The sequence below is a fragment of the Microcebus murinus genome, chromosome 17 (genome assembly GCF_040939455.1).
Source record: "Microcebus murinus isolate Inina chromosome 17, M.murinus_Inina_mat1.0, whole genome shotgun sequence".
Classification (NCBI taxonomy): Eukaryota; Metazoa; Chordata; class Mammalia; order Primates; family Cheirogaleidae; genus Microcebus; species Microcebus murinus.
In genome coordinates, this window is record NC_134120.1 from 25,949,790 (window position 1) to 25,977,135 (window position 27,346).

The 27,346-nt window shown below is 41.0% G+C and overlaps 1 protein-coding gene across 2 annotated transcripts in view; it reads left to right on the plus strand.

Annotated features, from left to right (window-relative positions):
* Window positions 1–25,843, plus strand: part of EPG5 (ectopic P-granules 5 autophagy tethering factor) — a 98,877-nt gene extending 73,034 nt beyond the window's left edge. Inside the window, exons 32-44 of one of the 2 annotated variants that reach the window (XM_012790312.2) lie at window positions 1,057–1,205; window positions 1,751–1,952; window positions 2,473–2,545; window positions 4,114–4,220; window positions 7,936–8,108; window positions 10,202–10,387; window positions 10,956–11,165; window positions 12,052–12,196; window positions 17,197–17,439; window positions 18,539–18,755; window positions 19,199–19,414; window positions 21,106–21,220; window positions 23,790–25,843. In XM_012790312.2, coding sequence (XP_012645766.2) covers window positions 1,057–1,205; window positions 1,751–1,952; window positions 2,473–2,545; window positions 4,114–4,220; window positions 7,936–8,108; window positions 10,202–10,387; window positions 10,956–11,165; window positions 12,052–12,196; window positions 17,197–17,439; window positions 18,539–18,755; window positions 19,199–19,414; window positions 21,106–21,220; window positions 23,790–23,972 — 2,219 coding nt within the window. In that variant the 3' untranslated portion in view covers window positions 23,973–25,843. The remainder of the gene's footprint in view (window positions 1–1,056; window positions 1,206–1,750; window positions 1,953–2,472; window positions 2,546–4,113; window positions 4,221–7,935; window positions 8,109–10,201; window positions 10,388–10,955; window positions 11,166–12,051; window positions 12,197–17,196; window positions 17,440–18,538; window positions 18,756–19,198; window positions 19,415–21,105; window positions 21,221–23,789) is intronic. The other variant, XM_012790313.2, reaches the window with a different exon arrangement.
* The last annotated feature ends 1,503 nt before the right edge of the window (window positions 25,844–27,346 follow it).

The window sequence follows — 27,346 nt, forward strand, 5'->3', positions numbered from 1 at the left end:
AAAAAGATTATAAACTGTTTATATAGACCACCATTGACTTGCATTTAGCAGGAAATTTATACTTACTGGGAAAAGTAATTCAGTTATAGGCTTAAGAATAGCAATATCACATCTCTCAGATTCCATGACCTGTAGTCTCCTGGTTTCCTGTCCCTCCCTGGCTACTATGTTGGTATTCCCAGGATTTCGTCTTTTACTCTTCTACCATATTCATTCTCCCTGTGGGAGCCCATTGTTTTCCTTGGCTTCACTGCCATCGTCCAGGTGTGCATGACTCCTACAACAATAGCTTGATTTCCAGGCCACTGTCCTAACTAAGGTCCAGATCACAGTAGCCATTGGGCATAGATCCATCACTGACCCCTGGATACCCTACACTTGACATATTGCAACTGGCCTCATCATCCCCTTGGACTTCCTGTAAACCTCTGTGCTCCTATTTGATTCTCATGCCCCTCCTCTAGGTGGAAAGAACTTTAGGAGATATTATTTCTGTCCTCTGGCATGGAAGGTTTGTAAGTAGCATAGTTGGGACTAGTTGAGACAAGTTGGGAATACTGGCTGGTAGATCTACTTTTCCATGTTTTCTCTGCACCTTGATCTAGGTTTTGTGTCCATTGTAGGAGTGGAAATTTAGGGCTAGTCGGAGACTCCTTCATGAGAGTCTAGAGTGCACCCAGTCCCCCTCCTTCTGTCACTGTTGTCTTTCTCGTACCCATAGATAGCTGTGGTCCTCCAGCCAGGAGAATGGCACTGTCACCATTCCCTAGTCAGGGTTGGAGGGTTTGGTCACCTCATCCCCGAGTCCAGCTCCACTGGCTTGAGCAGCACTCTCTACCAGAGGATCACCAGGAACAAGGAAAATCAAATGTCCGGTCGATCAGCTAGTTCTTTTCATAGGTTCTCTTTTCTTGGGTCTTTTCACCCCAGGTATCCCTGTGAGTTTGTTTTGGGATTTTATTTGATTTGTATTCCTTCGTAAAGTACACATGTTCTTTGATGAAAAAGTTAGGTTGGGAAACATGCTGACTTGCTCTTCCTTGCCCTTGTCCGCAGGCTCCTCAGAGCAGCTGCTGAGCCCGGAGTGTTGGAAGGCTACTCTGAGAGCCCTGGGCTGCTGCGCCCCAAGCTGCCAGCAGGGGGCGGCTTCTGCTGAGAGCACCGTGCTTGTGAGCTATTCAGATGCTCTCTTGTCAGACAAGCAGGTGTGTAGCTTTGGTCTCTTACGTGTTAATGTGCATTCTTTTCCCTTTCCCTTGCTATTGATTTTGTAAACATTTGGAATATTTTTATGCATTATCTTTAAGAGAGCCATATGCTCTTCTTTGTCCTTTGCTTCCCCCATGTCCCCTTTACCTGGATCATTTCTCTCATGCCCCTGAGTCTAATTCTTGCCCATCTACCCAAGACCAGGGCAGGGGCTCCACCTGTGAAAACCTTTCCTGCCCACCTTGGCCCATCTGACTCAACCTTGAGACCACTGGTTGAGTTTCCATGATGCGGTGTCCCACAGAACTGTCGGGTTTATCGATTATATCTGAATTGTTTCACATGAGGATTTATTTGATATAATGATTTTGTTGCTTTAGAAAGGAGTTTGAGATCCATTGATTTATTTTTCATAGGTTTTTATATCTTTGTAACTCTATTATAAAGTCAAAGATCTACTGTACCCCCATCACAACGTGTAATCTTACTGTGCTAAAAGTAGATGTTCAGCAAGCATTTTTTGACTGGTCATCTCTTCCAGGTAATGGAGACTATACAATGGCTTTCAGACTTTTTTTATAAGCTTCGGTTATCCAAGTTGGACTTTAAAAGCTTTGGTTTATTCTCAAAATGGAGTCCTTACATGGCTGATGTGAAGACACTCTTGGGCTATCTTGTGAAAAGGCTGATTGACTCAGAAATAGCCTGCTTGGCCCAAGACCCATCTGCCAGCAGCAAAACAGGTAATATGCTTTTAGTGCAATGTGGAGCTCAGTGTTTTGACCTTCCAATGGAAAAGATTTAAATAGACACATTAGGAGATTTATATTGAGTGTCAAGGAGAGAAAGTAGAAAACATGTAGTACAGGCAGGAGCCCATATATGTGTCATACCTGTATTCACTGTATAGTGAATGGAGAATGCTTGCTATAGCTCTCACTGCCCCTCCTTCGTAGGGTGGGGTACAAAGACGTGGATTTCAATCTCCAACTCTTTCTTTCTGTTATTTGTCTCACTAAGGAAAGGGTTCTGAATATTTGTGCATTTATTTTAAAAATGTATGTTGCTGTAATAAAAAGTCTTAAGAGAAATTCTTCTAGAGCAAATGAAAACACGAGCAGAGTTATAGTAAGCATGTTGTTTGCATATTAACATAGGTTTATGAGTATACAGATAATAAATACATTTTCTATACAGTGTTATCAGTGATATTGACAAAGTATGAGCTTATTTCTTGTCTCTAAAAATTCTCCTTTGTTTTAGTGCTTAGATCTCTCCATTCAGTAATCATTGAGCTCTTTAAGCCATGGATCCTGGTTTTAGAGGACAATGAAAGGTAAATAGTTTTTCAGATATTCAAATTCCCTTGAGATTTATAGACCTATAATCCTACTGGTATTTGGTAGAGGTGATGACTTCACGGATTTAATTTTTAGTATGTTTAAGTTTAGAAAATTCTTCTTTATAAAACTTTAGACATTTTCTATTTATGGAATTCCTAATCTGAGTGATTAGAGATGTTGTCTTGATATTAATTTTGGAACAGAACTGGGCTCTTACTTCCAGCTTTCCATAATAAAGAAGTTCAGTGAGCTTTGGTATTTAATTTCATAAAAATGGATGCTATTGAGGTTTCTCTTAGTTAATTGATAATATAACAAATACTATAAAATATGAGACTAATTTAATTTTCTCTACTATATCAGTTATTTTTTGGAACTAAGTTGGCTATCAAATTATTGGGTGGGAATTACTCTTTAAACGTGGAACTGTACAGTTAAATCAAAGCATTATTTCATAAGCATTTGAAGTATTTTGAGGCTGCCAAATGCAGTGAGTTGCCTTTTGAGTCTTTTATTCCTTAAAAATACCCATACAGAACTAGGTAAACTTGTTAGGAGTTTTATAAAAATTGTAAGAGTGGTAGACATCACATTATACAAAGTGTTTTCAAAAGCAATGATTTGATCCCAAGACTCAGAGAACGTGAATGTCATACTCAGGTCTCACAGCTGGTTGGTTAGTGCCAAAGCTGGGACTAGAGCTCTGGTCTTTGACTTCTGTTTCAGGACTCTTAGCATTAATCCTTGTTGTTTCAAGAGCCAGTTAGGGAAAATGTGAAAGGCTCTGGATCTTTGCTTTTGCTAGTGGGCTATCCTTGAATAATCTGTAAGCTTCAGAATTTTACAGTGGCTATTCATAGACTGCTGACCATAGTGTTGGCTGCTTGTTTATTTCCAGAAAGAATTGATGGATTTTTTTTTTCTTTGAAGATGCGGTCTCACTATGTTGCCCAGATTGGCCTTGGACTCCAGGGTTCATGTGATCCTTCTGCCTCAGCCTCCTGAGTAGCTGGGTTAGAGGCACTCCACTGCATCTGGCTTAGAAGCATATTTTGATATTGAAATTTTTGGACCAGATTCAGCAATTAAAATTTTTATATAGAGAAATTTCTTTGGCTATTTCCTGTCTGTTAATTTTGGACCATCTTTTTGTTATGTAGATTTTATTTTTTGTTTTTTATGTTTAGAGTAAAGAAAACTATTGAAGCCACCTTAAGGCGTTTTCTAAGGCATTCGAAATGTGACCAGGATATTCAAAGATCTACATTCAGTGTAAAAGAGGTTAATTTAAGAGTTGTTGAGATAGTACACTTCTGAAACTTAATTACATTGGAATAAAGATTAGAAAGTAGAGAAAATAAAATTATATGGTTGATGTTATAAGCTACAATTTACCTCTAGGTATTTATAGCCTTACATTACATTTACAGTGGTGTAAATGTGTGTTAGGGCTACATCATGGAGGGTTTTCTAGAACTTAGGCTACCCCCAGACCCTGGGACTTATAGTGATTTAATCATGGGTCATTTCATTTCTAAGTGAGTGTTTCTTTTCTTTAAAGCAGCCAACAACGACATTATCCCTGGCTGGAGAGTGATTCTGTGGTGGCCTCAAGCATTGTGCAGTTGTTCACTGACTGTATTGACTTATTGCATGAGAGTTTTAAAGGTAGGAAGTTGTCCTGTTATATGTTGGATTATTTTCATTTTTTTCTTAAGCCATTCAGTCGGCCTTGTGCTTCTGCTTTCTTCCTTTAATTTTAGTTGATAGACAGTTATCTGTGACTGAAGAAAGGTCACCAATACAGTTAAACTTAGTGTTAAGTTTATAAACTCTACTTTTTTCATGAAGTTACTCTTTGTCAGTTATGGAAAATTTATAGTCATTCTCGTTTCAAATACTGCCTGTCCTGCACATTGAACTTCATCCTATACTCCATGACTCTTAATCTCTTTTTCATATTTTCTGTCTTTTGTGCTTTATCCTGGGTGATTTTTTGAGGTCTGTTTATCTAGGTTTGTGTAAAATATATTAATTGACTTTTTAATTTCAGTGATTATATTTTTCATTTCTAGAAGATCTTTTTTTTTTTTTTCCTTAAATGAAGTCTTGCTATGTTGCTCAGGCTGCGCTCAGACTCCTGGCCTCAAGTGATTCTCTCGCTTTGGCCTCCCAAAGTGCTGGGATTACGGACATGAGCCACTGGGGCTAGAAGATCTATTTGTTTGTTTTTAAAATCTAACTTGATCTTTTTTTGGTAGTATCTGATTTCTTGCTCTTCTTAAAATTCTAATTTTTATTTCCATAAAATGTTTAAACACGCTGACTTTACTTATTATCCACATATAATAATTCTATTATCTGAAGTTCCTGTGTGTGTGGGGGGTGCCTCATGCTGCTAATTGATGTTCCTTTGGACTCTTATTCTTGGAGGCTTATTTCCTTGTGTGTTTTGTAATTTTGTATTGTGAGCTCATATTTAGAGAGACATTAGGTATGGAAATGCCATAAGGTCTGTGCTGAGGGTATGCAAGGCCTCCAGAGAAGATCTACATTTGTTGTCAGTTGGAACTATTTAATTTCTTGGCTTGGGCTTGCCCACACTACAAGTTACATGACATCAAACCTAAGACTCACTTGAAGGCAGGCCTCAATTCTCACAGTAAACTTTTTTCTCTTCCCTGACTTGGAGTCCAGGCTCAGGCAGATGAGTTTCCTCTTTTCCCTCAATCATTCCTTTCTATGAGTATATAGTCTTTAAAAGACCTGTCTTCTGTTTCTTTGTGCTATTAGAGCCCAACAAATAGTCCTAGGGTGACTGGCTTTAGCATTAACTCAGCACCCTGGTTTCCTAGTTTCTCCTTGCTTCTGGCCTGTGGTGTGTTTGCGTTCTCAGAGATGTTACATTTTACGGGGTATCTAAATATTTTATATTGGGAGGTTTATAAGGATATGAGGTCCAGCCAATCAAGATTCTTGTAATAGTCTCCTCTTTCTCCTATTTCCAGTTTCTATGTTTGCCTATTTACTAGATTAATTTTCTGAAAATACTGTTTATGTCCTGTGATAGTCTTATTCAGACACTTTTAAGTATAATATTTTAGCTCATTGATGATTCAAATGTGTCTGGCCGCAGCGCACTTCAACAACGTTGTGTGATGGTTTTCACATGGAACACTGCATTCTGGCCATATTGCTCTATTTGCTGTTCCTAAAAGTCCTTGGACCTTCCCTCTACTGCTCGTGTGCTCATGGGGATTCCAACACCTGGATGAAGCCCCAGGCCCTTTATGTTCTCCTGCATGTGCATTTATGCTCATACATTTCTCTCCTGCCTTAGAAACCTCATAGTGCATTGTTATAGTTTGGGTCTTTGGGAAGCACACAGCATGATGGAATTAGAATTCCAGAGATTGATTTGGGGTAAAGCCTGTAAAGGTAAGAGGGACAGAAGCAGGAGCAGGTAAGGAAAGCCTGCAGACCTCATGCAGGTCTGATGCGTATGAAAGGAGAGGGAGAAGGAAGAGCCTTAGACTGCCATGTAGCTCTGACTAAGTATTGATGAGCCCCTCCTTGGGCAGCAGTGGCCAGGCCTGTACCCAGTCCTTGGCTGCCTGGAAAGACTGTGGCCTCAACTCAGACGCTACGGTGGATCCTAAAGGTGCTGCAGCTGGATCAGCAAGTGCTTTGTGAAGGGAAATCCAAGGGGTGCACCTCTCTGGCTGCCACGTGTTTGTGTGGCACTTAGTCATAGCATTAACAGTATGTCATCTAATTTTTTTAGTAATAGATTTTAGTTTTTGTTTAACTGACTTTGTTTTTTAGGGCAGTTTTAGGTTCACAGCAAAAATTGAGTGGAAAGTCCAGAGTTCCCATAGACCCACTGCTCCCTACTCTTGATATCCTACACCAGAGGAACATATTTGTTGTAATTAATGAGCCTACGTTAACGCATCATCATCACCTAAAGCCCATAATTTATGCTAGTGGTCACTGTTGGTGGTTGTACGTTCTCTGGCTTTGGACAAATGGATAATGACATGTATCTACCATTGTAGTATCATGCAGAGTTAGTTTCACCATCCAAAAATCCTCTGCACTCTGCCTATTCATCCCTCCTTTCCCTCAATCTCTGGCAACCACTAATCTTTCACTATCTCTGTAGTTTTACCTTTTCTAGAATGCCATATTGTTGGAATTGTACAATGTGTAGCCTTTTCAGATTGGCTTCTTTTATTCAATAATATACAGTTGTCTTTTCATGGCTTAACAGCTCATTTCAAAAGAAATGTCTGGATGTACCACATCCTGTATTTTTGATTAATCTTTTACATATATGATCTCATCTTTTTTGTCCAAATATAAGATATAAACTCATATTCTCAGTGTTTTTTTTTGATAAATATTGATTCAGTGAATAACATATGAAATCCTAACAATATTCTGGCCTGGCTTGTTTCATTTAGCATAGTATCCTCCAGATGCATCCACATTGTTGAAAATGACAGGATTTTCTCCTCCTTTAAGGCTGAATTGTATTCCATTGTGTATATATGCCACATTTTGTTTATTCATTTATCCATTGGTAGACACTTAGGTTGTTTCCATATCTTGGCTATTGTGAATAATACCATGGCGAATGTGGGAGTGCAGTTACCCCTGTAACATAATTGATTTGAGTTCTTTTAGGTGTATATCCCCAGAAGTGGGATTACTGGATTTTGTGGTTATTTTTCTGAGGAACCTCCATACCATTTTCCATAATGGCTGTGCTCATTTGCGTTCCCAGCAGGAATGTTCACATCTCTCCACATTCTTTCTAACACTTGTTATCTTTCGTCTTTTTGATAATAGCCATTCTAACTGGTGTGTGGTGATAGCTCATTGTGGTTTTAATTTGCATTTCCCTAATGATTAGTGTTGCTGAGCATTTTTTTCATTTACCTATTGGCCATTTGTATGACTTCTTTTGAGAAATGTCTGGAACATTTCTTTTTGAGGAATATTAGATTTCTCCAAGGTACCAAGTGAGTGAAGCACTAAATGTGTGAGACTGAATACATGCTGAGGGAAGTGTATTTGAGTTTAAAAAGCCATGAATTTAGAAGTTTTGAAGCAAAAACGGGTTACTGTCTCCCATGTACCATCTGCTCTTTCTAGTTATCCAAGTGAGTAAAGAACATTCTTTATTATTAAATGAAGAATGGTCTAGGTACCAGTGGTTCCCTGCACCACACAAACCCATACACACACCTCCCACTCATGAAAATCTTAGAAGTTGGGTAAATAATGAGAACCTTAGATTTTAGACTTTTAGTTCAAATTTGTGTTTTGTATTAGTTTTTCTAAAGGTCTTCAGGTGTACTTTCTTTTTAAATTTTAGATAGGCTGTCGCCAGGTGATGGAGCCCTTCGGTTACACCTGATGCATTATTGTGAGGCATGTACAGCACCCAAAATGCCGGAGTTCATTCTGTACGCTTTTCATAGTGCGTACCAGAAACTCCACTGGAAGGACCTGCAGCCTGACCAGATGCTCATGGAGGCCTTCTTCAAAGTAAGCCCTTCCTCCCCCCGTGTCACAGCCTAGAGACATCTGGCTTCGAAGGAGCAGCCTGTTCGCTGTGGCTGTTATGCACAGTGGCAGCGTGTGCCAAAGTGGACTGTGCACACATCCGTTTTGCCTCAGTCTTGCTCGTGGAAAGCAGTATCCTGTGGAAATCATTTCATTGTTTTAATAGATGACTGGAAAATATCTAGAGGACCATTTTTAAAACTCAGAGAAAGATTTTAATTATGTCAGTCGTCCCCTAGACAAAATTTAGTGATAATGTTTTGTTGAGTACGTAGTTTAATGACTTGTCACGCTCAATCTTGGTTGTGTTTATGTCATTAGAACTGCTTGTTGTTAAATGTTCTATTAAAGCAAACTGTAAATTGGTGCTCAAGCACTAGTTTCTTTTAGCAGTTATGCAAGTGAATAATTAGATTGTAGGAGATAAAATGCTTTGTAACAACCGATGATGCATCATAATGATGTAAAGACCTGAAATGACCTGAAAAAAGTGCCGATCAGAGTCTTTTTAGTAGAGGTAATAATTACAAAAAGTAGGCAGTGCAGTGTAACTAACATGCCAGTCAGGCAATTTGGAGCTGTTTTCATTTTTCTATTTGAAAAAACCCTTTATAATCTCATTTTAGTTTTTTAATGATAGTTTCATTTGTTCATAGTCATCAATTAATTTGTGTTTACTCTTAATGTCACATTTTTTATTAAGGCGATTTAAGTGCTTTGATACAGATCTACAGTTATTTATGGTAGTTAATAAAATGTACTCAAGTCTTTTAGTGCTGTTAATGAAACTCCACCCGCGCTGCTCTTGTCAGCCAAGCTCTTAGGGAAGCTGAGAGCAGTTGTTTTATAGAAATACAAGGCTTAAGAATGATTTTAAAGCTAGGCTTAGTATATGAGGCCAGCATTAAGCAGATACTTATTACCATTGTGAACACATGAGAGAAAGTTGGTTTACAGAGCTGTAAGAGTTTTAACTAAGAAAGAGGTGTGACTTTAGCTAGATTAAGTAGTTGCACAGTCTGCTAAGGGTTGCTGCAGACTGTATTTCCAGGGTTTTTATTTTAATGATAGATGGCCGTGACCTACCCAGAACCTGGGAATCTTTTAATCTCTGTGTCTTTTTGGAGTAATAACGAATGCTTTTGTGTGTGTGGTTGAGGGCAAGGATAGAAAACAGATTATACAGAAGGATGAAGAGTCTTTTTCTGAAAGGGAAGAGAATTAGTGGTTAACATAATATAATCATCACCTTATCCCATTGACTGTGATTTTATAAAGAGTAGAGCTATTCTTCATTTTGAAAGGAAAAATCTGTTTTGTTTTAAACAAGTTGGAAATAATGAAATAGGCTTATAAAAGATCTTTGAGGTTTATTAAATACTTTAGTACATTTGCCTCCCATCTCTAATATATTTTAAGTAGAATTTAGGCATTATGCAATCATCAAAAATTCTAAATACTAATGATGTAGAGACATTTTTATAATCCAACATTACATTAAAAAGACAGTTTAAATATTACATATACTTATATAGTGGAGCTCAAAGTGTGGTCCCAAGGACAGCAGCATCAGCGTCCCCTGGGAACTTGCACATTCCTGCTCCCAGCCCACACTGGGGAAATGAAAAACTCAAGGGGTGGGCCCAGCGATCCATGCTTTAACAGGTCTTCCAGGTGGTTCTGATGTGCACTTTAGCTTGAGAACTACTGATTCGTAGATCTCAACTTTGTCCTGTCCAAGCACATCTGAGGATTCTGATACACTCACTCCCTGGAGTGACAATGACTCACTATGGTAGTGATTCTCCACCTTGGTTGGGGTTAGAGAAGGTCGGTCCTCTCCTGGAATAGATAATGAAATCCAGACAAGCTCAAAAATGGACACATACACTGAGTGTGGAAAGAAAGATATTACAAATATTCATTGTAAATCTCTAGGAGGTGGGATTATGAATGATATTTATAATCTAGGAAAAAGGTTTAAAATATAATTTATGAAACATTGATTTTAATACCTTTTCAAGATACGTAGACAGCACAAAGTGAAACATTGATTTTAGTTCGTTTCCTTTTAGGTGGAACGAGGGAGCCCCAAGAGCTGTTTCTTATTTTTGGGGTCTGTACTCTGTGAAGTCAACTGGGTCAGTGTGCTCTCTGATGCCTGGAATCTCAGTCCTCACCCAGAAACCCAGAGCATGATCGTCTGCCTCCTTTTTATGATGATTTTATTGGCAAAGGAAGTTCAGCTAGTAGACCAAACAGTAAGTTTGTGGAGCTTGTGATAAAGACAAGGTTCCTCAGATCCTCCCTTCCTACTACACTGTGGTTTTTCAGTTGTTTCTCTAACACCTGTCATCAGTGTGAATAGATGCTTGCTAAATGAGATATGCCTTCAACTAGAGGCCTGATTTCTTGGATAGCTCATTATCTAATTCTGAATTATGAAGGTAACCACACTGATTAATTAATATATTAATAATTAATTAATATATTAACCATATTAATTATTTAATATGTTAGTCAATTTTATTTTACATCTCATTAATCCCTAGATCAATTTCCTATATGCTTCTTGAAGTCAGTTTTGGCACATACCACCAAAACAAAGCGTTCCTTTAAAAATTGATTTGTGAATACTTATAAATCTTAATATGATTGTGTTTTTGCCAAGACTTTGCTTATTGCTTTCATTAGTATTCCTAACTTGCGATCTTAACAGTTCTGGACTTATTCTAGACCATCTTAGTGGTTATTCCACAGACTAGTAGGAAACATATTTCTGGGAAAAAGGAGGTTCTACAACTAAAGGAATATGTGTTTTACTTTTAGGATTCACCTTTGCTTAGTCTTCTTGGACAGACAAGCTCACTTTCGTGGCATCTTGTGGACATTGTGTCATACCAGAGTGTGCTGAGTTATTTCAGCAGTCATTACCCACCATCCATCATCTTGGCAAAGGAATCTTCTGCTGAATTAATCGTGAAGCTCCTAAAAGTATCTGCAGGCCTTTCCATTCCTACTGACAGCCAGAAGCATCTTGTAAGTTGAGAGGGTAGATAAAAAGGCCGGGAGTGTTCTTGGGGATGGGTAGTAGTGTAAGTGTTACAGAGGACAGTTTTGAACCTGGAGACTGCTCAGCAGATAAAGTTGGAGGATGTGTATCATTGTGCGCTCATATTTTGGCCTCATGGATCTTTTAGTTTGATTCTCTCTTTTGGTAAGCCTTTATTTACTAGCAGTGTTACATGTTGATGAGAGGTCACAGGGATTGGAGACTGGCAGCAAGCTGCTGGTTTCATGATCTGAATGATATAGCAGCAGAATAGCAGGGAGAACTGGGCATCGTGGCTCTCGCCTGTAATCCCAGCTATTTAGGAGGCTGAGGCCAGAGGATCACTGGAGTCCAGAATTTCGAGGCTGCAGTAAGTTATGATCATGCCACTGTGTTCCAGCCTGGATGACAAACTGAGACCCCCATCTGTGAAAAATAAAAACTAAAAAAAGCAAAGAATAGCAGGGAGTGTTGTAAGTATGAGCTTGATGTCTGGCAGGGCAAGTCCTTTAGTTTTTTCACCTGAATTGGAAATAGTACCTTCTCTGAAAGTAGTGTTGTAAGGATTGAATCAGACAATGAACATACAAGTTTTAGAAAAGTTCCTGGCAAGCAAAATTAGTGTTTAGTTAATGTTGTCATTGATGTAATAAAAAAGAGTGTTCTGCCAGCATTTGGGAGAACATGTTACCACAGATTTGCATACCCCTAGACATAAGGCCCTGGAACCACCTGGGATTAGGTCTTTATGTGGCTTCCTGATCTGTCCTCTCTGCTCCCTACCCAAGCATTCACTGCCACGCTCCTAGGGAATCCTCAGTTAACACTCCTTGCTTGCAATCATTTGAATGACCCTTTTTTTTTATTTGTCAGGATGCAGTTCCAAAATGCCGAGCTTTCACTCATCAGATGGTTCAATTTCTCAGCACCCTGGAACAGAATGGAAAAATCACCTTAGCAGCCCTAGAACAGGAAATGTCTAAGCTCTTAGATGATATCATTGTCTTTAACCCGCCAGGTAAGTGACCAGTGGGAAGCCCATATTTGTTGAGTCATTGCATTCCTGTTTGAGGCATTGTGCAATCAGGAGGATGGCCAGGACACTGGCATTCCTGTTTCCGGAACAGCAATGGACAGAGAGATGTTTGGACACTAGGGACAGTCAGCCTTGGGGGAGGGGTTGACACTGGCTGGTGTGAGGTGGACTGGACTGAGGGTTAAGCTAGACAACTGGATCTAATGATTAGAAGATAACAGGAGACCTTGCAGTGAGCAGTGTTTCTAGGGGTTTTGGCTCTTAATTAGGAAACCATTTCAGAATTCCCTGTAGACTTGTAAAGAAACTTTTTATGGAGAACTTCTGCTCCTAGTAGTTGGTAGACTAGGTATCCTGACTACCTCTCCTCCTGAAAACAACTAAGAATCCTGGATAAAATGTTTTTAAGAAACCAGAAATTAAACATCAGAAGAAGTGGCAAAAAGATAAGGAAATCTCAGAGACTAGAACCTAAGTGAAAGGAGGAACCCATGAAGGCAGGTGAAGCACTTAGGTGGCTTTCACCCTGAAGGCTGTTGCTGGACCTTCTTGGGATATTAGAGGGCGATGATAAAGGCTGCCTAAGATGGGAGCCTAAAAGGAGATCCCATGCATAATCCATAGGATGACATCTTTATGGTAAAGATGAGCCAAAAGTAAACCTGTTCCTGTGAGAGGAAAGCAAAGACAATTGTCTATTTTGGCCTTGGTGTTGGGTCAGATGTCTGTGTTACAGGGGAAGAGATACCCATTTTGAAAATTGGCGACAAGCTGATCCTCATGTAGTATTTATTTATTTATTTTTTTTGAGACAGAGTCTCACTCTGTTGCCCGGGCTAGAGTACCATGGCATCAGCCTAGCTCACAGCAACCTCAAACTCCTGGGCTCAAGCGATCCTCCTGCCTCAGCCTCCCGAGTAGCTGGGACTACAGGCATGCGCCACCATGCCCAACTAATTTTTTCTATATATATTAGTTGGCCAATTAATTTCTTTCTATTTATAGTAGAGACGGGATCTCACTCTTGCTCAGGCTGGTCTCGAACTCCTGACCTCGAGCCATCCTCCCTCCTCAGCCTCCCAGAGTGCTAGGATTACAGGCATGAGCCACTTCGCCCAGCCCCTCGTGTAGAATTGAAGCAAGAATTCGTACTACCTAGATTGTTTAAAAAAAGAAAAGCCCCCAAACAACTACGACCTCAATCTAAGAATTTAGTTTAAGTAGTTCTGGGTTAGTAGTGCCACCAGACACTGGGCAGAAAGTAACCACACACCTTGTTTAGAGAAGCCTATCTTCAACTCAGGCCTCAAAGTTCTGAAAAACTCACATTAAAACAAAACAAAACAAGTAACCAAGCAAACAAACTAACAAAAAACTCATGCCAGGTATAGTGGCTCATGCCTGTAATCTCAGCACTTTGGGAGGCCAAGGCAGGAGGATCGCTTGGGGCCAGGAGTTCAAGACCAGTCCAGGCAACATAGCAAGACCCTGTCTCTACTAAAAAAATTTTTAAAACTTAGTCGGTGGCTCACACCTGTAATCCTAGCACTCTGGGAGGCCAAGGCGGCAGATTGCTCGAGGTCAGGAGTTCGAAACCAGCCTGAGCAAGAGCGAGACCCCGTCTCTACTATAAATAGAAAGAAATTAATTGGCCAACTAATATATATAGAAAAATTAGCCGAGCATGGTGGCTCATGCCCGTAGTCCCAGCTACTTGGGAGGCTGAGGCAGAAGGATTGCTTGAGCCCAGGAGTTTGAGGTTGCTATGAGCTAGGCTGACGCCATGGAACTCACTCTAGCCTGGGCAACAAAGTGAGACTCTGTCTCAAAAGAAAAAATAAAAAACAAAAAAAAACCTTAGATGGGTGTGGTGGTGTGTGCCTATTGTGCTAGCTACTGTAGAGGCTGAGGTGGGAAGACTGCTTGAGCCCAAGAGTTCAAGGCTGCAAGGAGCTATGATTGAGCCACTGCTCTCCAGCCTGGGCAACAGAATGAGACTGTCTCAAAGAAACTTTTTTTAAAAATAGAGTCATAAAACACACAAGGAAACAAGGCACCACGACTAAAAGTCAATAGAGAACAGCAGTCAGACATATAAAGATTTAAGATATTGGAATAACTAGTACAGTGAGCAAAAAAGTATTTTTAATATATTTGATGAAATAAGAAAGGTTTGAAAATATCAGTAAGAAGCAAGGGATTGTAGAAATATACAGATTTGAGAGAATCATATATTCTAGAAATGAGAAATATAAGGATTGTAATAAAAACCTTAAAGGATAAGTTTAATAATGGATTAAATCTACCTGAAGAGAAAATTGGTGAACTGGACAACAAACCTGAAGAAAAAAAACTATGAAAAACCATCTTTCAAGGATGCAGTTGAAGATATACTTTCATTGAACACTGACAGTCATGGCCTTAAATGCTTACTTATAGTGGAATTAGTTAACAGTTGAAAATTAATGAGAGGCCGGGCATGATGACTCACGGCTGTAATCCTAGCATTCTGGGAGGCCGAGGCGGGAGGATTGCTTGAGGTCTGGAGTTCGAAACCAGCCTGAGCAAGAGCGAGACACTGTCTCTACTATAAATAGAAAGAAATTAATTGGCCAACTAATATATATGGAAAAAATTAGCTGGGCATGGTGGCGCATGCCTGTAGTCCCAGCTACTTGGGAGGCTGAGGCAGCAGGATTGCTTGAGCCCAGGAGTTTGAGGTTGCTGTAAGCTAGGCTGATGCCACACCACTCACTCTAGCCTGGGCAACAAAGCGAGACTCTGTGTCAAAAAAAAAAAAATAAGAGAAGCATCTAGCTTAAGAAGTTATTTAAAAAGATAGCAAAATAACAACCAAAGAGTGTAGAAGGAAGGAAATAATAAAGAAAAGATAAATAGGAAGAAACTAAGAATGAGGAACAATGAAACTGGTAAATGTGTGTGTAAATCTAAATGAAATCTGACTGTATAAAGCAAGAATAACAGTAAAGTTAAAGTCTTGTTGGGCTATGGCAACCATAGAGAAGGTGAAAGCAATTAGGATGTTTCAAAGCCCTTGCATTATCTGGGACCCAATTTACAGCAGACTTTGAAAAATCAGGAATACACGATGCCATTTGTAGGATAATCATTATCAGAATGTTAAGAAAGTGTTTAACTTCCAAAGTAAAAGATGGAAAAAGTAGAATAAAAAATAATGTAAAAGAAGCAAATAAAAGAGAGAAAAAGGAATGTAGAGTGGGAGGGACAAATAGGATGCATATAGTAAATTAGTAGCTTTAGACCCAACTGGATCATTAATTATATTAAATGTGAATGACTGAGATTGTCACACTGGATAAAACAAGGAAGAAAAAGACAACTCGGTAGAAAAAAGACTAGATAAGAGCCTTGAAACAACATTCTACAAAAGAAGATATCCCAATGACCAATAACCATAAGAACATGTGCTAAACCTGGTTAATAATCACACCTATTTCATATAGATATTCTAAGTATCAAATGACATAATAACGTCTACAATTTTAGCATCAGCCTAACAAGTCAGCAACACTCAATGAATATTCAAGAAAAAAAGACAGAAAAATCAGCAAGCACTGCTGAGAAACTGTTCTGGAGTTGTTCACATGTGACTGGACCAGGAAGGTTGAATAATAGCTGACCAGGGAGAGGGGAGAGGGTATTGTAGAGTGATCTTAATCAGAAGAGTGATAGGATCAGATCTGGCTTTTAGGAAAACATTTATTTTTTGGCCCTGTTGATGATGAACAGGAAGGGGCGAGACTGGCCTCTGTTAGGAGGTTTATTATAGTAATCTGTTCCTGTGAGTCATCATTGAAAGATGCAATTGCTATTCAGTTGAACCTCAGAGATAAGACCTTTATTACTAAGAATATTCGTTTATTACTAAGAATATTCGTACTCATAGAAATATGTGAAAAAATAAATACTCACATGCATACTATTGTTATCTCTCTCAAAGTTTTTTTTTTTTCAGTCTTTGCTTGATAATAAGTAGGTCGTTTAGTAACATTGAGGCAGGGTTTATTTGACCCTATATAACTAGGTTTTGATGGGTGTGATGAGTAAGATCTCTCTCAACTTTTTATCATTCCCACTGACATAAATACTGAATCCTTGTGGTGTGAAAACCACAGTTCTATTCCATAAAACATAAAAAAAAAATACCCAACTTAGGGAAAACTAGAAATAGTTGGCAAAAATTAACACCTTTTAACTCTCAGCGAAACATATTTTCTGTTTTTGAATGTGAAGAAGGACTGTACCTCAGTGACCTCTCCTATTTATTTACATTTCTCTTGTAAAATGAATTTGCTTTTTCTTGCATTTTATTCTTTTCATCTCCAAAATTTTTTGAAAGACCCGTTTATATTTCAAGTCTGTCTACTTTTCTTATTTAAAAAACACAGAAACAGAAGAGCTGCTGTTAGGAGCCTTTGAAAAGGTCTTTCCTTTTATTTATATTTAGTTTTAAGTAATAATTTTTATTCTATGTAAATCACCCTGGGATACTGACAACAGTCGCAGTGGCAGTGATGGTGGAAGGGATGGGGGTACTGTTGCTAATTAGTTTACAGAATGACTGCTGAGATCTATGTGTTTGGTTTTCCATGAGCAAAGTTTGGAAAATAAAGACTAATTAGGCATGTGCTGATAAATAAATTACTCTTTCACACCAGCTTGAGATATATCTGTTTATTAAGGTATTTCTCAGCCACACTATCTTACCCAGAGAACTCCCAGTGGTCCTTTGCTTTTGCTCTTACAAAGTACCTCTGTGCCACATCCTATCTGTAAACTCTAAATGCCATCCAGAGTCCTCCTTCAGGTCCCTTGCAATCAGCCCCTGGGACTGGAATATCTGCCTAGAGAGCAGCTGAGATTGACCCACTGTTCTGTCGATCACATTCATACTCACATTCTAGCAGCCGTTCTCTAGTGTGTGTCTATGTTCCCTTCAGACATGGACAGCCAGGCCCGCCACATGGCCCTCAGCAGCCTCTTCACGGAAGTCCTAATGATGATGAACAATGCAGCTGTTCCAACGGCAGAGTTCCTCCGGGGCAGCATCCGGACCTGGATTGGTCAAAAAGTGCATGGGCTAGTTGTGCTACCCCTGTTAACCGCTGCCTGCCAGAGCCTGGCTTCCGTCCGCCACATGGCGGAGACTGCAGAAGCCTGCATCACTGCCTACTTCAAAGAAAGTAAGAGGACGTCATCTTATGCTCTCATTATATTGATCTTTTGCAGGCAAGATTAAAGCTTTGTCGTCAGGAGATCTTTCCAGAATCTTCCCAGTGAGGGATTGTACCATTCTATTTTCTGCTCTGTAAATGTTGTGGATGCTTCAGTGTGTGTATATATATATATATATATATATATATATTTTTTTTTTTTTTTCAAAAAAGATCACAGTTAGCATGAGAGAACCTATGGCCTGTGTCTGTTGGTACAGTCACATGTTTCGAGGGAGAAAAGCTCTAACTCATTTTACATTGGTTTTAGAGCATCAGACCAACCTGTTATAATAGGCAGATCATGCTATGTCATAGGCCAAGTTGTAGTGCTCAAAGAAAAGGCTGTCAACCAGAATCTATATGATAACGTTCCACTAGGTTAATTTTCCCTGATATCCAGATACACATCTCAATTCACAGTAGGAGAGAAAGAAGGGTATTGGAGCCAGCATCCAAGAGGTACCCATAACCTGCCATCTGTCTTGTCCTGGCAACCCATGAACAATCTGTGTCCATCCATGGCGTACAGCTGTGCATGTCACCATGCCACCACACCCTCACTCCACCTAAAGAGTAGAGAATGATCAAGATAACACTCCTCTTCCAAATTCATTTGTGTTATTAAAAACCAAATGGTTTCTGTCAGGATATGAGTGAAACTAAACTTTGATAAGTAAAAATACTTATGATAGATCGAATGATAACATTGTCTCTTGGAAAAGCTTAAGTGTTCATACATACTTACAAGTGGTATTAAAATTAAAACTCTTAGATGACTGAGGCAGTATCTACATGAGATTTCAATAATATAATAAGAGAGGTGATTTATAAACATGCAGCTCTGGACTCTGACTTCTTAACCTCCTCTAGTGGCTAGCTTGGGGACAGGCATCTAGCATGAGGGCTTTCCAGTCTAAGCCCTGAGGTCCATTTCACTTGTGTGGCCTCCAGGGCTAATGTGAGAAATGTCTTGACACAAAGCTGAAGTGAAAAGATTCATTAGACTTGTTAAGTAGTTTGATTCTTGTTTATATCTTGATGTCTTCTCTTGGTGTTCTGTTCTCAGGCTCCCTCAATCAAAATTTAGGATGGGGCCCCATTCTGGTGTCCCTTCAAGTTCCTGAGCTCACCATAGAAGAATTTCTGCAGGAGTGCCTCGCTCTCGGCAGTTACTTGACGCTTTATGTCTACCTGCTTCAGTGTTTAAATAGCGAACAAACTCTAAGGAACGAAATGAAAGTGCTGCTTATCTTAAGCAAGTGGTTGGAACAGGTGTATCCAGGGTACGTTTGTCCCTCTGGCTGTTACATCAAACTTGTATTTGGTTAACTTGGAATTTAGAGTTTACGTGTGTATTTAAGTACACAGAGACACGTGTTTCATAAAAAACAAGGCTATGAGGTATAGTCATACTTGTTTTGGAAATATTCTGCCTTTGATGGGCTAATTTTCTAATCAAGATTTTTATTTCCTAAAACCAGTATTCTAAAACACTAAACTTCAGCTTCCTTACCAGTTGAGATGATAATCCCTACCTTAAAGGGTTATTATGAGGAAGTGAAAGAATATAAAGCCCATTACTTTGTTAACATTATCACCCATTAGCTTAAGCTTATAAAGTACTAAATGTCTGTTATACTTAAAACCCAAATGTAGACTTTCAGTTAAATGAGAGTGGAAAAAAAAATGCACTTCTACTTTTATTTTCCTCTGTTGTCTCCCCCAGCTCCGTGCAGGAAGAGGCAAAGCTATTTTTGTGGTGGCACCAAGTCCTGCAGCTGTCCCTGATCCAGACAGAGCAGAATGACTCTGTCCTGACGGAATCCGTCATTCGAATCCTGCTCATGCTTCAGAGCAGGCAGAGCCTTGTGGCAGAAGAGAGGCTAAGCTCTGGGATCCTGGGGGCAATCGGGCTGGGCCGGAAGTCACCCTTGTCTAACAGGTAAGGAAGCATCTACTGCTGCTATACTAAATGGGCCTCAGACATACGCACCTACGTTCAGGCCGTGATACTTTAGCAGGTTTCTAAACTTAGGATCTAGGTTTTTCAGAAAGATTAATGGGGGGGGAAATCAGAACCTGATTACATCTTCCATTCTGAAAAGCATGTTTGTTTTTCTTACCTTATAAAGAAAAGCTTTAAGTTCAAACCTTATAAAGAAAATCTTTAAGTTCAAACTATTTTTTTTTAGTAGTATCTCTTGTATTTTGACCCCATAACCTGACTACACTACTGATTTCTTTTTGGTTTTGAGCCAGTGATGATATGTGGAGTTAGGTTAAAATACCCCAGTCAGCTGCTTTATTGCAGGCACTGGATGAGCTCAGGGAGATGCAGAACCTGTGAGGGGCTTAGTCTGGTGAACTGTCAGGGCATCAGGATGGGTTGAGGTCTGTGGGTAAGAAGGACAAGTAAGAAGGATGAGTAATGAGAGGTAAGTCTAGGTTTTTGTTGCTAAAAATCCCAAGGCACAAAAGAATTTGCCATTTGCTTCCCATTTACTCTCATAGTGCTTGCTTACTTCATGGTCTTCTTCTCAGACCCATGTCAGTGTTGAAGGGAGTTCAGATGCCACGCTGATGTCAGCATTCTTGTGGAATAGCCCATCATGTTGTAATGCTGGGAACCACTCATTCCAAAACCAGTTACCATCATGGTTCTTTGTTTTTGTAGAATTTAGCAGGACTGTGTAATTTTGTTTTACTTAAATTCAGCTTGTGTATCTTTTGCTTGAAACAAGTACTTTTATTATTTTTTTTATTGTGGTAAAGTACACAGAACTTAAAACTTTCCAAGGCAATCACTTTAATAAGCACAGTTCAATGACATTTAGTACATTCCTAGTATTGCAGCCATCACCACAATCTAGTTTCAGAACGTATTCACCAACCCAAAGGGAAGCCCCATACCCATTAAGCAGTCATCTCTATTCCCTTCCACCCCCAGTCTCTGGTAACCACTATTGACATTATAAGTTTATATATTAAATACTACTTTGGACATTTCATATAAATGGAATCATATAATTGTGGCTTGTTGTGTTTGACTTATTTAACATAAAGTTCATCCATATTGTAGCATGTATAAGAATTTCATTCCTTTTTATGGGTGAATAATCTTCCATTGTATACCACATTTTGCACATTTTATTTATCCATCAGCTCATGGGCATTTGGATTATGTCAACCTTTTGGCTGTTATGTAATGCTGCTATGAACATTTGTGTACAAGTTTTTGTTAGAATATCTGCTTTCAGTTTTTTGGGTATATACCCAGGAGTGGAATTGCTGGGTCACATGGTAGCTCTATGTTCACTTATTGAGCAACTGCCAAGCAGTTTTCCATAGAATTTACATTCCCACCAGCAATGTATGAGGGTTCCATTTATTTCACATCTTTGCCAACACTTCCATTCCTGAATCTGAATTACGCATACATTTTTTGGGTGGTGATAATAGAAGGGAAGATGAAAGCTCCTTCTTGATCACATTTAAGATTTTTCTGAAGAGGCTAACAGCACAGTAGATCTGGAAATATGCTTATCTTGTTTTTTAATAGAAAATATGGTATTTATTTGAAAATACTTACGTTAATAGTCATGTACTTCCTCTGATCTCTCCCTCACGCCCAAGGTTCCGCGTGGTCGCCCGAGGCATGGCCGCCTTCCTTTCAGTTCAGGTTCCTGCAGAAGATCAGATCCGTTTGAAGCCTGGCTCTGAGTTACATCTGACCCCCAAAGCTCAGCAGGTTGGTATTTACAGTGAAGGGTTAGTGGTTTTCCAGCACATCTTCCCCAGAAGGTGGGGAGGTGGCAGCTCTGGTGTGTACACCCCAATGACGTGATGCTCTGCAGTGGCGCGGTGTTCCTTCTTGTGTGCCCTGCTGAGTGGAAAATGGTTATGTGCCCACCCCAGATTCTGGACCAGTCTTTGTAAGCACTTGCCCAGAGCACTGTTACTGTCATTGTGGAAGAAGGTAGGCCATGGGAAAGCCAGTCTAGGACCAAATTTGGTCCTGATGAGTATGAATACGCACTGACCTGCCACATGCTGCGGCTGGGGGCTGGCATAGCAGATGCGGCCACAGTTGGGATGGTTGTGAATCAGCTGAGCTTTAACTGGGAACCAAGGAACTGGTTCCTGTTTTGTGATTCCGAAGGTTGATCACTGTTGGCTGATGCTGGAATAACCTAACATGGACAGAACGGTAGCTGTGAGAAATCACAGTTTGTTCCAAAACACGGAAGGTCATGTGGTAGTGGTCCCATTCCCATAACCTATAAACAAGCTGGCCAGGCACAAAAGTGTGTGGTATGAAATGATGGCTGAGTGCTTTCTACATGCCAGGCACTAAGTTTTAACTCATTTAATCCTCATAACAACCCAATAGCACAGGAACTATTATTATCCTGGTTTTGTGGATGAGGAAACAGAGAGAGGATAAGTAATTTGTCCCAAATCACACAGTCAGTGCATGTTGTGGCTGGGATTCACACCAGCCAGTCTGCTGCAGGCTTCTCTCCCTCACCACTGTGCATGACTGTCTCTGTACATATAAGGGTCTAGAAGCCTTTGCTCCTCTTCTGTGCAGCTTTATGGTGTCTAAGCCAGCCACATGCAGTGCGAGATCTTGGTTATTAAGAGCAAGGATCAGATGGTACAATTGGCATGTTCTTCACAGGGATCTTGGCCTATAAAATACCTGATATTTGTCACCCCCTGTTCACCAACTGCTGTTTGAATCCCCTGTTGTCTTCTGTGAAATATCACAAGTGGGCAGATGCGTCTTCGAGGGCAGGTTGTAGAGTCAGTGAGGTGCATTGCAGGGTATATTTGACAACTCTTAACTCTTTTGTGGCCACTGGTGCTTGCAGCATCAGTACTTTGCTTTGGCTGGGGCACAGGTCACCCAGGCCTCGCCTCTCTTTGCCCACAATCCTTTTAGACTTAAACTCCATGCATGCCCCTACTTGTCACCACGATTTGCAGACTTGAAAAGAGTCATCTTTTTACACAATGATTAATCTTAGGCAGACTGTCAAAGTAGACCATTTGGGTGGCAATAGTAAGGCAGAGGAGAGAGACAGAAGGACACTACAGTTCATGGGAATCCTGTCTCCATTGATTCCTATTCTTAGATTGAACTCTGTTCACACAGCTCTTAGCTTGATACCCACATCCCTTCAGTTGTTTATTTTCAACCCTAAGTCTTCAACTACACCCCACCTGGTAATTTATTTCTGAGCTTCCAGTTCCTTCACCATCCTCAAAAAAAATCTTCTCTATAGAAACTAAAAAAAAAATATCCCTCCTCGTTTTCTGAACCAAGCAAATTCCATCTGTTAATATATATTCTCTAGCGCGGTGATTCCCATAGATGGGACAGGAAGGGAGAGGGGAACTCCATGGTGGCAGGTGTGTCCCCTTGAGGAAGGGCCTGTGGTCAGGGCCTCGGGGTGGGGGAGCTTATGCAGTTGGAAAGCAAAACTCTCCACCACAAGAACCACTACTGTTGTGACTTTTTGTTTTCTCCATATACAGTCTCTTCCCCTTTTCTTCTCCTACTATGAAGGAAGGAAAAATTAAAACTATGGAATCCAAAAATGTGTTTTTTCCTTCCTGTGAAGAGAGAGGCATGGGAGCCTTTTCTCTCACTGATTCTGGGACATTTGTCAAGACAGAATCAGGAGGAACTTGATTTGTACTTCATGTTTCTTGGCCAATTTAATGATCTGTCATTTACCCTCAGCAGCACTTAGCAACTGGTTTCTTTAGAATTTCATTTAGTTAGACAGTTTAATGTGACATTATTTTGTAACCTAGGAACAAATTCAACAGCATATTAGACAGGTCTCACTTTAGCGAGATGCAGCTGGCGCCTGTGATTTCCGGTTGGGCTCCTGGAAGAGAGGGAGCAGACGATCTGGTGGGGAGGACCCCGAAGCAGGTGGGACTTGGGAGAACGATGACAGGGCAGTATGCAGAAGTGGGTGTGGCAGGTGAGGTGTCCAGCAGTGAGACCAGCCTGCTGCAGCAGTGGCTGTTGGTAAGGAAGGCTTGGGAAATAACAGGGAACAGGAAGAAGGAAGGCTGGGCATGGGAGGCTGCAAAAGCCAGAAGGCCTTGGGTTGCTGACCACCTTCTGTCTGTCTGTGGTTAATCAATGCCTGCCTTCCAGACTCTTAACCTCAGTTCAGTAGCCTTCCGTCCCTCTAGGGTCACAGCTGAACCGGGTAATAACGGTAGGTGTGCGCCACCTGTGGCAGTCAGATTACATGCAACTGTGAAGTTAACCCTCTGTCTTCTATGTCTTCTAGGCTCTGAATGCTCTCGAGTCCATGACATTGAGTAAGCAGTACGTTGAGTACCAGGATCAGATATCACAAGCCGCCCAGTTTATAAAGCATCCTGGCCATTGCCTCCAAGATGGGAAAATCTTCCTGGCTCTTCTTGTTAACTGTTTGTATCCAGAAGTGCATTATTTGGACAACATACGATAGTGATACTGAGGCTCTTGAAACCCCCTCTTGCTGTTTATGTTTACATTTAACTTTGCTGTTGCACAAGTAACTTTGCTCAGTTTCACCGCAGAGCTCGGTTTGGCCAACGAGTAGTTGACTGAGATGCAAGTCTGGAGGCGTTAGATAATTCTCTGTGGTGTGTGTATGTTTTCTTACCTCTTAAAACTTTGTGGGGACTTTGTAATTTTTATGTTCATCCACAAGAGAAACTTACTGGGTTCCACTTGGGTACAGAGCCACTCAGAGTTGCCAAATGTCCCGGTCATCTCACAAGAGTGCTGGCTGGAGTTCTCTGTCTCCCCTCCTGTCTCTCTTTTTTATTTAAATGTTAAGACTCCTGTCCGGATCTGATGACTTTGGGAGTCATATAGAACCCTCACTTTTGAATCCTGTTTGTGTTCCTCCAAGGTAAAAAGGTCAACTTTGACAATTTCTGCGTTTCTCAAATGTAGGGAAATACACTAGCTTTAACGTATTGTTTCTCTCAGAAAGGAAATAAAGTGAGTGATGTGTAAAATACGATCCCTTGATCCTGATCACAGTGGATAGCAGAGATGGTGACAGGTCCATTTCCATCCAGTCACGTGTCCTCGTGGAGAAGGAGCCGCCTATCTGAACTGTGGGAGCCAGCTGTGCGGGCTGGGGTCAGCGTGCTGTGCACAGGTGGTTCTGTTTGGTCCTCGAGGTGGGGTGTACAAGCAGGGCTGACTCTCCCAGTCACAGAGTCCCTGCATTCCCTCGGGTGCTGCCCTCAGCCTCACTCACGTCACCTTCTCAGCCGCTGTGGACATGATTCTGTTCCCTGCTCGTGTTTTCACCGCGCATTTAAACTCAAATGAAGCTCATGGACCTGCTGAGACGCTTGTCTGTGGACACAGGGTCAGGTCAGGAGAACTACTGAAGTTTGGCTTTTTTTCAGTAGCCACGTGCCTTCTGTTGTTGTTAACAGTTCATTCATTACCAAAGCCTGTGTGTAATGTTGCCTTGTTCAGTTGCCATCTTCTTGCTCATTCTGTTTCCCCCAGGAATTAGCAAGTTGACTTCTGTCATCATATTCATAACTCTGTCAGCTCAAAATGGATTTGGTTTGTACAACTTGCATAACGTGTCTTTGTTTACAGCTTGTCTATAGCCCGAGAATATTTACCTAAAAATGTCTAAACAGCCACCAAGAGCTTTTCGTAGGGGGGCATGGATATAGTTAACAGTGAGAATCACTTCTCAAATGTCCTTTTGGAGTGCTTCCTCCAACATTTGGAAATCTGTAGGTACTCTTCTTTATTCCGAACTTCTTTTTTTTTTTTTCTTTTTGTTGTTGAGACAGAGTCTCACTCTGTTGCCTGGGCTAGAGTGCCATGGTGTCAGCCTAGCTCACAGCAACCTCAAACTCCTGGGCTCAAGCAACCCTCCTGCCTCTATTCCGAACTTCTTTAGTTGGACAGAACAATTCTGCCTCACAGACATGCTTTGGAGCTCTGACAAAGAACATCCCCGTTCAGTGTCTTGAATTTTATAGGCCACAAAGTGTCCATCTCAGAGAGGCATGTCTCAGCTTCCCTTGTTTTGGCTTCCCTCCATCTTCCATCTTACCTTGTTCTGTGTATAAGAAAAGGTTAGAAGCTGTGGACAGCTTAATTGGCTGATTTGGCAACAATGATTTTATGACAGGAAATATTTTATGTGCTGTTTTCTTTGAGGAGGTTGTAATTATTGATATCCTAGAATGTGAAATTTTTGACAGTATGTACATTTTAAAGAATTATGATTAATCTGTTAATTTTTGAAAGTTTATAATATAATGTATTTGGTCTGTAAAAATTATAAAAAATAAAATCAATCTTTGGTTGAAACTGATAAGAATCCAAATTATAGAGATATTGCACTATCTGGTAAAGTATTTCACTTGTTAAAGGTGATAGAGATTTTCATGCCTCATGTCATCTAATTTATTGGCATTGTAACTTGATCATCAGAGGTGGTCAGTAAAAGTGCTTCCTCTTTAACTCCCTCATGCTTAATGTCAGGAGGCTGACTCAACTCATATGTTCCGTGAGAAACTCTGGGCTAAGAGAGTGCTGTAAAGACGCCCAGGCAATTCAGAACGCGGCCATGCTGCTGTGGCCTCCTGGGGAAAGGGCAGCAGATAGACCAGCCTGCCCATCGGCTGGCAGGGGTAATGAGCCTCTGCTTGAAAAAATTTTTGGCCTCCAGAGAGCACAGGGTCACAGTTCAGATACAGTGATGGGTGCTGCACATTGGTATTGAGATCAAGCAAGACCAAGGCCAGCCTCATGAACCAAGTTGTGTAGAGGGTGAACTGCTACATGTTCCACACTTCCCACACGGTGGCCAGCCCTGGCATCGAGTTCAGATAAGGATGCCTGACAGCTTCCTGGGAGCAGGAGGACGCAGCGTTCTGTGGCCATGAAAAGCATCTCTCGGCTTCTCTGTTCATTGATACACACCCTGCGATGCACAGGAGGGTCAGAGAGGCATTGCATCCCCTAGTTGTGTTGCTGCAGCGCCTAACTAGAGCGGTGAAGGGCACAACACTGGAAGGCACAGGATGTGCCTGTGCAACGTCACGGTGGCAATAGAGCCGGGACCTGCTTGCACATGTTTCCAAGGCTCCTGCACACGCAGGATCTCGGCTGTGAGACATGACTTGTTTTGTAATTTCACCATCAGTGTGCTGGCTCAGTCATTGAATGCTTCTGCCTCCCTGGGATTGTGTCCAAGTCTCAGTTCTTTGACGTTGGGAGGAGCCTAGTCCAGAAAATGAAAATGCACCCCCCAGCCTAACCTCCTTTCAACCAAGTGACAGCCTCCTTGTTCCTCCCGATCAATCACCAAAATCATTGTATCCATGTCATACAGGTTATGAGTGAACCTGGGCTCTTCCAGCCTCTCCTCTGCCCTGTCCCTTGCCTAGCAGTTCAGCCCCTGCCAGGCAAGCCCAGGCTGCCATTGGCAGCTCTTTTCGTAGTTCTGCTTTATGCTGAGCCCAGACGCCTCCTGGTGGCGTTGCCTGTTGCTCACAATCCTGCCTGGTTCAGTCCAGGCTGGGGCTGCTCTCTTGCCCCACTCTCCGCAGACCTTCAGACATTGTCTGTCACATCTCTGACACTCCCCACCTCTTAGTCCTCTGCAGGTCAATGCCCGTGTCTTTAGTTAGTCCCCTCTTACCATGATGTCTAACTGGGCTACACTTGGGGGAAAGTGCCCAAGCTCATCCATGTTATCCTGAGAGTGCTGTGCCGAGGGTTAGCGGGGCCGTGAGAGTGCACTTCCTCAAGTTTTATAGCCCTGCTGCCCCTCTTGCCTCATCTCACCCTCCGCCCTGGATTAGGGTC